Below are 10,750 nucleotides of genomic sequence, written 5' to 3'. Positions count from 1 at the left end.
GGCGAGGTGGCGGCTGCCTTTGGTGCCTCGTTTGTCTGAGGTAGAAAAAATCTGGGAGTTGCCGCCCAGACCCTTCAAGGCACTCCTTGTTTCAATTAATGGAAATTTTGATTACTCCACAGATTCCAGTGTGGAGAAATCAGTCAGTGGGAGGAAGATATGTCATCTGGGATGCCAAAATAGCAAATTTCAGATGAATAACTACTTGCAGTCTCTCCCCTCACAAAGTTTTGATTCTGATTTGAGGGCTTCAGGAAGGTCTTTTGAACTAGGACGGAATGGAAGAGAGGTTTTCAGCGTGCACAACGATAGATCTAAAGCAGAGATTAGTCAACCTCTGTCCAACACCACCGTACATGGTATACATGGAGTTAAGAACATGAATGGAAAACATTTAGTCCAAGGGAGAAACAATAGTCAGAAAGACAATAGGTATATAAAACAGGCAGAAAATCCATTTGTAGATGTTACCTTTTACAAAGAAGCTAAAGCAACACTTCATGAAATGAAGAACAGATGTGACGCTGACAGTGCTATGACAACAAATAAAAAAGATATTAACATTTTAGCATCTATACTAAAAATATCAAAATCTCCAAACCAGCCCAGCTTGGAAATTGCCAGACCCTGCTATTTTAGAGATAATATCACAATAAGTATCCCTGAGTTTCCAACCTATTTAAATAGCAAAATGTCCTCTGTCTATTTAAAGGAAATAGCAAAGAAAAAAACTGACAAAAATGAGACATATGTTAGGGATTTCACAAATATCTACTGTTCTCAAAATAGACCTGATGTTAAGAAGCAAAAGTTACAGAATGATAATAAAATTGTGGCTGCAGAAAATACTTTTTCTGAGTATTATGAAAGTAACCACCAATCATTCAGCAACCAAATTACTTGCAAGAGAAAAAAAGACTTGATCACTTTGAACTACTATAACTACAGTAGTACCAAGTGTGACGTCAGAGTCTATGAAAAGAATATTACTATAATACTTGAAAATGTAAAAGGAAAAGAAGCAGAAATAAACCTGAACAGTTACATATCTACCAAGTTGGAAAAATCTCAAAGCTGGGACTGTAACACTAGATGTATTTTGAAAAGAAACAGGGAAAGTTGTTGGACTATGAATAATTACAGGACTAAATGTGAAAATATGAAAATAAATGAAGCAAAATTAAATTTGCAACAGTTATTAGAAATAGACCTTTTAAACAAGGAAGATTATCACAATACAAGAGCCATGAATGCAAGTAAAGAACAATCAAAACCTTTTATGATAGGAACACTGGGTAGTCAAAAAGCTTTAATAAAAATTGTTTGCTTAAATGACAAAGAAGAAAATGATAATATGCTGCAGTTGAGATACTATACTACACAAAGAGGCTTACATATAAGTGACATTTTTGAGACTTTCAGTACAGAAATTTTTTGTTTCCATAAAAATATTTCAGGAAGTCAAAAAGATAATAGTATTTTAGCCTGGTATGAGACTTTGAAGTGCAAAAAGAAAATTGAGATTCAAAAGCTAACAACCAGGAATATGAATGTCTATAGAAAGAATGTTTTAAGCATGTATATACAGACCAGTGTTTCAGAATCTCTAAATATTATATTGAAAACCAACAATAACCTTGACTCTTTAACAACAGTTGAAAATGAGGTTGAATTAGAAGAGGAATACACTTTCAAATGGATAGTGTATTTGAATTATCCAAAAATGATCATAGTGGAAAATCATTCTGCATATCTAATAAAGATTTTAACTTTTCCATGGATGTTAGAAGATAATATGAGACCTATGTTAAAGAAAAGAAAACTATTTCAAACTGAAGAAGTTTTTGAAGGATCTAAGAAAGAAACCATCAATTCCTTCAATAAGACTGCTAAAAATATGTGTTTTCCAATCTTTGAGACTTATGAAAAAATTCCTCTTTTTGTGGAATTTAATGATATGACTGACATTTTTTTGACAAAAGAAATTGGTTACAAGAATAATTGTCCTGAAGGAGTCATGAATGTGGAAGATTGGGCCCACTTTAGTCCTATTACTGTTAAAAAAAATGCTAAGTCTAGTCCTCGGTTTATTCAAAACCATGAAAGATGCACTAATGAAAAATTTTATGAAATAAGTATGCACAACCAAGATTTGGATACTGAAATAAATCAGAAGCATAATAAGATCACTAGTTTTAATGCTGAGTGCATATCTGAGGATTTCTTTAATGTCAAGCAACAGGCCACCCTGGCAAGTCACATAACGTGCGCTCAACAAACCAATACCATGACTATAACTCAGGTGCCAAATTTTGGGAACTTGCTAAGTGAAATTAAAGAAAAAAAATATGAAATAATTTTGAAGGAAGAAATAAAAACCACAGCACAAAGTTTAACAAATGGTTGCCAAGTTCATAAAGATACTAAGAGAGAAAAGGAAGAGAAAGACAGTTTTTCTTTAATGGATAGCATGTTTTCTGTACAATCAGTTTCATTAATTAGCAAAAAAGTAAACGTGGAAGATGCTATGCAGACAAACCAAATATGTGTTAATCAAAACGACGTTGCTGACAGAAATGAATATGAGAGCATTTTGCAAGAAAGTGAGTTAGCTAATTCAAAGCATTTTCATCCAAAGAATGACTCTACAGAATGTGTTAATCATCAGTTTGAAACTGATTCGAGTGCAGGGAACAATGAATGTTTTCAGGACTTAACTACTAAGTGTTTATCAACAGAAGCTTTGACAATAGGAAAAGATTTTGAAATGAGGAGTAAATTTGATTTAGTACTTGAAGAACTTCATATGTTTCATGAAATTAGTAAGGAAAAAGAAATTTTTAGCACTGTGGAAACAAACAACCGGCAAGAAAATTACTTTGGAGAAAGTAATGATGCTGAGGAGGTAGAAAAGGAGAGAAAAAAAGATTTGAAAGTGGTTACAGTCAACAAAATGTGTGCACCTTCTTTGCTCTGTGATACTCGAGCAGGTCCTAATATGCATAAAAGACACCAAAGTTCATTTAAGTGGAAAACGGAACCCAATAAAGGAGAGCAGGAAGTTCCTAATAAGTATTGTCCAAGAACATTGGAAGAAGAATTACTCTATTTTACTTCTGAGGAAGGTATGACATTAGTTTTAAAATGTTCTTTCTCATGATAGAAGAAAATTGCTGCTTTTTCTCTGTAGGCCAAATATATAATTTTGGCAAAAAAGAAGACAAAGTGTAAGGCAGTGCTTATTGATGCACATGATTTTCCCATAAAGGGCTGTTCAAACACTAAATAATACATTGAAGTTGAAGGCAACACATTATTAAATTTTTAAAAGGAGATTTGATGAATCCTGTTTCATTTCTCTAAGCATTAATTAGGAGCCAACTGAAGAAAATATTTCTGAGAAAATAATTTGTTTATAGTATCAAAATTTTTATATAAAAGTTACTTATTGCTATACTAGGAGTCCTGATGGTGCAGTCGTTAAGTGCTCAGTTGCTAACTGAAAAGTTGGTGGTTCAAACCCACCAGCAGATGCTCAGGAGAAAGACATGAAAGTCTGCTTCTGTAAATATTACAGGTTTGGAAACCCTATGGGGCATTTCTACTCTGTCCCATAGGGTTGCTATGAGTCAGAATCGACTTGAAGACTGTGGGTTTGGTTTGCTTTTACATTACTATATTGATCTTTATTTGCAGAATGTGAAAAATCCTTACCTCAAAGGCCTGCTTTGTTTTCTGATGAATTTAAAGAAGAAAAAGGTAAGTTTTTAAAGTTATTTTCTAGAATATTTTCTAAGATGACTATCGGATTATTTTCAGCATGAGGAAAACATAGATACTTAGGATGTTAGAAAATGAGCACAAGAGTTTAATACTTTTGTAAACATTTATAAATTTTACTGAAGTATTTAGATTACTGGGAAATGCACTCTGCGAAACTGTGTTCAAATATTTGCAGTGATGTATTTTAATTAAAAGTATGTTTTAAATTAGGTGTCATACATGATAAGATAGGTGTCCAATGTACTTAATGTTAATTGGCAAAACAAAAGTGGCATTTGTCTAAGTTGAATTTCCACTGATGAGATGTCACTTCCATTATAGATTTATTATCAGTGTTCTTTATACTTTTTATTGTTAAAGGATTTCTTATATGGACATTTTATTTTGTAAATTTTTTTAAAAGATAGTATCATTTAGGAATAATAACATAATTTATAAGTATGGCATTTAAACTTTTGATTACTATTTAAAGAAATAAACTAAAGTTAAACAACTAACCCTATTTTTTGCCTAAGAGGTCTACAATATCAGAGTAAAACAATATAGACTAAACACTATTCTAATTTGTAATACTAATTGGGGTGCGGTAGGAGTAGGATTGAAATTAGGGAACCTAGGAAAAGTTATAGCCTGATAAAAAATTTCTGGTATTACACAAGGCTAGATCAATGACGAATAATGATGTAGGTGAAATATATCTACCAAAATGTTTTCAGGTATGCATCATTTCTCAAAACGTTTTTCCAGAGCTTCTCATTATGAGCAAAATACTGTCCCTGGTCCCTTTATTCAGTTGTTTTAGAACTGCATCTTTTCTTTCTTTCTTATACTACAGTAAAATGATCTTACAAACCAATCCATGTCCTTGAAAGATTAAAGGCCCTCAGATAGTCTCTTCTCTCCCAAATAAAGGAAATAATACAGGGAGCAGTATTTCATGAGACAGAAGCAGGTGTGGCAGGAATTAGTCTGGAAAAGATGGGGGTCGCTTCTTCTAGGACAGAAAGAAAGGAAGAAATTGGCATTTTTGAACATAATTTGATATGGAATAGATGAAGATTAGGGAGATTAGGGAGCACATACTCATATTGTCATCAAGATTATATTTGTGGTAGTGACATGTATATATGAGGAAAATTCAATATAACATGGGCACAGATTGGAAAAGAAATGTTACATTTATTTGAAATATCTAAACCTGTAATAAAATGATTCTGTCTTCACAAGGTAAAGTGCCTTGTCATTAAATATGAGAAATAATGTATGAGTTCAGCCAGAATTATTTAATAGTATGTTAGCATAGTAGATTTGGATTCACTTTCAAAGTGTATATAAATGAAATGATCTTTCTAAGTTTGTTAAAATCCATAGTTGGGAGAAACTGGGAAGTGAGGTTAATAAGAATAGACTAAATCTCTGCCTAGGCAGAGTGTGTGCCTGCTTCTACAGTGTGATTTTAAAGGCATCAGAAAGATCCTAAGTGTCCTGAAATGTTTTTGTGCCTACCCACTTGTTATCATGATGTTTCTTCTCTTATTTAGAGTTTCTACCACTAAAATCTCCAATGCATTCTCATACTCTCTTTTTCTCTCTCTCTCTCCCTCATCTTTTCTTTGTTTCTCCCACTCCCTCTCTTCTTTCTGTGGTGTACAAAAAGCAAGTATTTGAAAATTATTTTGAATATGTATTATATGTCTCTCAGCCAGTGAGCCAGGCCCTTTACATATCTTTTAGACCAGTGCTTCCCTAACTTTAATATCTATACAAATCACCTGGGGATCTTGTTAAAAGTTTCTGATTCAGTTGTGGGATGGGCCCTGAAATTCTACATTTCTCACAAGCTCCCAGTAGATGTAGATGCTTCTAGTCTATCGGCCACACTTTAAGTTGCAAGGATTTAGAAAACAATCGAAGTATTATTTGTAAAAGACTGTTAATTTCTAGACTTTTTTTTTTAATAAACATTGACTTTTAAAATAAACAATTTCTGGTATTATGCTTGAAAATTTAGGATCACAAAGCAATAAATTAATCCAGGATTTTTTTTTTTTTTGGTATAGCAATAATAAAAGGGATCATAATTTAATAAAAAAAGGTGGGAAATTCAAGGAGATAAAGAAGCATATCCTTGCAACCACAACTTAGCAGCAATTTAAGGGCATATGGTTTGCAAATTGTCTGCTGTTGACACAAACTGGTTCAGTGATCTCCCACTCATCCCAAAATTACTGGAAGTATCTATTATGTTGGAATATGAAAGAGGAAGTCTAGACTTTGTAAAAGTAATCAAAAAGATTATTAATCATGGCTTTGTTCTGAAATAATAGTCCTAAAATAAAGAAATATACTTAGCATAAATTGCTGAAATTTTCTATAACCGAATCTAGTATGTATCAGATATAGTCTAACAATTCTATTTCAAAAATTTCTTTTTGTTTAATTTTTTTTCATTTCTAGCAATAAAATGCTACTATCATTTTTCTTACTTTTTGTAATTAGTTAAATTTTAATGCTGAATAAAGTATCATAGACTGATTTATAGCTATGTTGCCATTGTTTCCTCCCAATTTACATGTAATTTTAACTTTGTATTTTGTTCATTATTATTTACATAGATATACACACAGATTCTGTTTGATTCAACTGAGTAGAAATCATGCTGTTTATCTTTTGTCAGATTTAACTTTGGGTTGATTACAGTGTTTTTAGTATGATATCATATTACTTCACTAAAACCTGATTAAAATTTTAACTTTACATATGTCCCCATAGTTAAAAAAAAAATCTTTGGAAGTCAGAGGTATTGCTGTATTTTATTATCAAGGGCAGTTGATCTCATCCTTCTGGTTAACTGATTTAAGAACAGATGCATCTCCATGAAATGTTTTGTACCTCTTTGAAAATAATGTAGTATAATGTTAAATAAAAACTTCAAAATCAGACCCCTTTATTGATGCATACAGAGGACATACAGTTGGGCTATATTATTGATAATAATTTCTGTTAGAAGCCAAACATAACCATGAACAACCTGGCATTGTTTAGCTTCTAACAGACAAATGACGTGGTTTTTAAAGGTTTGCTTTAAAAACAATATAGTTTTTTTTTTGGTCTGTTGTTAAGTCAGACTGTCTGACTGGATTGCTGATTTTATTCAGTTGTTATTTTATATTGGGCAAGTTAGTTAACTTTTCTCTGCTTAGGTTTTCACATTTTTAAAAATGGGCACAGGATTAAGTAAAATAATGCGTTTAAAGCACTTGCAGGGTGCATGGCACATAGTAAATATTCAGTAAATGTTGCTAATGTCATGATTAGAAGTTTGTTAATGTTTTTAAGCATAGAAACTAATGGTAATTTTTACTCTCTCATGTATCATCTTATATTTTTAGGTAGCCATTTTTCACATGGAATTTTAAGGGTACTTCCGCTTAAGACATGCAGTCGACCAATCAGAATTGGTTTGTCAAGAAAAGCTAAACTTAAACAACTTCATCCCTATTTGAAATAAATATGTTACAAGAACCTAAAAGAAGATATTGGAATTTTATATTTCAAAACATTTTAGAGCACCTAGAAGTGTTTTCTTGCTTTCTTTGAACAAATGCTTTTATCTAGTTTGGGGGTTTTGGGCTTTCTCTATTATAAAGTACGAAGAGTTTATTTTGTGTAAATTAATCTATTACCCTTGAATATTAGAAAATGTTTCATTGATGTTTTCATATCATATTGCCAAATAAATATTAAAGAACTTTTATTATCTCATTAAATATGTCAACTGATTATTTTTCTTAATGTACATATATGATCTTTCTGTGGAGAAGATTGATAGCCTTTATGGGTTTCTCAAAAATATCTATTATCCAAAAAAAAAAGATAATAAACCACTGTTCTAATACATTCCCATCATTTTTCAAATGAAACAATAGAGATGCACAAAGGATGTGTAAATTTTTTAAGATCACACAGGATTGGGATAGAGGCTGTCTCCTCTAACCTTTCCCACTTATCTATGCATTCTTTTTCTAATCTTTGTTTCCTCTTCCAGAATCTATTTATCTCTGGCCTCAGGGCAGAATTGTGATCGTGTAGTTAATATCTGTATTTATTTATTCATTTATGGAACAAACATATTTTAATATACCTACTATATATGCTAGGAATTGCGTTAGGTCCAGTGATAGAGAAGATATGGATAAGACCCTGCCTTCATGGAGCTTATTTTCTATGCTTGAGGTTGGTTGAGAAATATGTTACATTTAAAAGTAATCACCAGTAGTATAAAATATATTTCTAAAAACACTAGACAGATAAACAGCAATAAATTAGCTGCTTAGCAAGAGATAAATAAAAAAGCATCAAAAACAGAAGTATCTAATGGCAGAGGAAAACGTATCAATTCACAAAATACACGTGACTGGGTTAAATTATTCTATTATAAGCAAGGATTCTCAGAATCACTGGGGAAAAAAAAAAAAAAACCCTCAGATCCAACTGTATTTATTTCTGTTCCGCCACCAAGCACTTTCCAATTTCAACATCCTGCTCTATTCTTTTTTCCCCACAGACCTCATCATCTTCTCTCATACTACATAATTAACTTCCTGCTAGAATGTAAGCTCTCTTTGAAGGCAAAATTTTCCCTACTAATATATCCCAAGTGGCTGGAAATACTATCTGTCCCCTAGTAAGCACTTACAAAATATTCTTTCAAGGAATGAGTGAATACATTTCTCCTCCTGTCTCATCATAGTTATGTCTTTTGAATTCTTAGTAGTTTTATGATCTTGGGCAAGTCCTCATTTCTAAAAAAGAGATAATAATATCTCATGGGATTATTGTGAGGATTAAATGAGCCAATACATGTTATGAGTTTAGAACAATTCTAATACATAGGAACTACTCAATAGTAGCATTAGAATGTTCAACCGTTTATTGAAAATTTTTTTTCTGGATCCTGCATTAGATTATTTTTAAGAGTGTGCTGTTTCTTTGAGTATTATGAAAGCTGTTCCTTTTCCTTTTTTTGTTTTCTACAAGAGTTTTCCTCTTTCTTCTCCTCCTTCTGGTCCTCCTCCTTATGTTTATCATTATTATAAGCCCCATGTTGGATTTTTAAAAAATCTTTATACAAAGTAAACCTCATCACAATCAAGGTTTGTCTTTACATTGTGTTTAGGTAGTCTTTCCTCTGTTTTCTCTCACCATTTATGAATATTGAATTTCCTTCTCAGATCTATTGCTCAACGGCAAGTTTGTGTGCTTCAATTCTTATTCCTAGTCCCTAGGAGGCTTTTATGGAGGCTTTTATCCTTTCTCTAATAAATAGTATATTCACCTACAACCACTGTTGTTTCTCTCATATTGTGAACTGATTGGCTATGTGATAAGCTTAAACTCTAGCTTACATGTTTTTCCATCCATTGTCCCATTATAGCTTTGATCTATAGAGCTTTTCTAAAACAAATTAAATCTTCCAAAATGCAAAACATACTCCTGCTAGTGTCATCCATCACTTAAGTTCTCCTTTCCCCACTACCTCCTACCCAAAGACGCGTATACACAAACAGACAAACAGACACCATATTCCCCTTTCTGCTGTAAGTTCCTGAATCTGGAGTTAGAAAGTTGGAGGGCAGAAGGCAGGTGACGTTTTAGCTCTTATGATTTTGTGTCTTCATAGTCTGGCTTTGGAGAGGTTGCAGTGGGGGCTGCATAGAGACAACTCAAATTGAAATCCATCTTCTTTCCACCTTGTTCTTTTTATCTTTGTTTTTAAAATGCAAAAGTTGCATGTTTTCAGTTCAGAAAAAAAATATTCAAAGGATGAAAAGCCTGTTTAAAAAATATTTGCTTTTATTCAACTTTAGAATAAAGCTCTGTGTTACTTCAGTTCAAAGTAACAAGCTTTTGGATGAATAACAGTAAGCATGAGAAAAGAAGCAGAGCCTTATATTAAATCAACTTGAAAAAGTTATGTTGATAGTTACTACCTTAAGTACACAAACCTCCAAGTTAATATTGTCCATTTAACCTTATTTAGTTAAGTAAAAATGGAACACAAAAAATGCAGTGAAGCTGATCTTTAGTTCCATCTAAATTGCCACATAAAAGAATGTATATAGAGTCAGCCATCATTTTGGAAAGTTTATCTAATGACACAGACTTTACACAAATTACATAGACATATAATAGTTGTGGCTGACTTTATATTACTAAAAATATAATCCTTTGGGCTAAGGCGTATAAGATATAAAGACATCAGAAGGGTTACAAATTACATTTCCCCCGGTTTATTGTAAAACATGTAACATTGTTTGAAAGTATGCTTTCTAGATATCTCTGTTTCATCTGTTTTTAAGCATGGGAACGTATGGTAACAACACATTCAGAAGAAATAATCATTTTATTCACACAATACCGGGAAGAAATAGTATTCTAGTTATCCAGGTGTCTTAGTTATCTAGTGCTGCTGTAGCAGAAGTACCACATATGGATGGTTTTAACAAAGAGAAGTTTATTTCCTTACAGTAAAATAGGCTAAAAGTCCAAATTCAGGGTGTCAGCCTCAAGGGAAGGCTTTCTCTCTCTCTGCCTTCTCATCAGTGCTCCCCAGGACTAGGAGCTTCTCAGCACAGGGACCCCTGTCCAAAGGACGCACTCTGCTCCCAGAACTGCTTTCTTGATGGTAGGAGGTCCCCCTCTTCTCTCTGCTCACTTCTCTTCATATCTCAAGAGATTGCCTCAGGACACAATCCAATCTTGTAGATTGAGTCCTGCCTCCCTAACACAACTGCTGCGCATCCTCCCTCATTAACATCATAGAGGCAGGATTTACAACACACAGGAAAATCACACAATACCGGGAATCAAGGCCCAGCCAAACTGATACACACATTTTTGGGGGGACATAATTCAATCCATGACATTCCACCCTTTGTCCCCCAAAAAATCATATTCTTGCAAC

General features: G+C 32.9%; 1 protein-coding gene across 1 annotated transcript in view; it reads left to right on the top strand.

The window, feature by feature from the left end:
• RAD51AP2 (RAD51 associated protein 2) overlaps positions 1 to 7,351 on the top strand; it is a 9,943-nt gene extending 2,592 nt beyond the window's left edge. The window contains 4 exon segments of the mRNA XM_004387595.3: positions 7 to 3,125; positions 3,697 to 3,772; positions 6,044 to 6,048; positions 7,176 to 7,351. Of these exon segments, the coding sequence (XP_004387652.3) occupies positions 7 to 3,125; positions 3,697 to 3,772; positions 6,044 to 6,048; positions 7,176 to 7,351 (3,376 nt within the window).
• The last annotated feature ends 3,399 nt before the right edge of the window (positions 7,352 to 10,750 follow it).

Source organism: Trichechus manatus, unplaced genomic scaffold (genome assembly GCF_000243295.1).
Source record: "Trichechus manatus latirostris isolate Lorelei unplaced genomic scaffold, TriManLat1.0 scaffold00189, whole genome shotgun sequence".
Taxonomy (NCBI): domain Eukaryota; kingdom Metazoa; phylum Chordata; class Mammalia; order Sirenia; family Trichechidae; genus Trichechus; species Trichechus manatus.
Note: the sequence above shows the minus strand (reverse complement) of the source record. Positions and strands in the feature narration are given on the sequence as shown.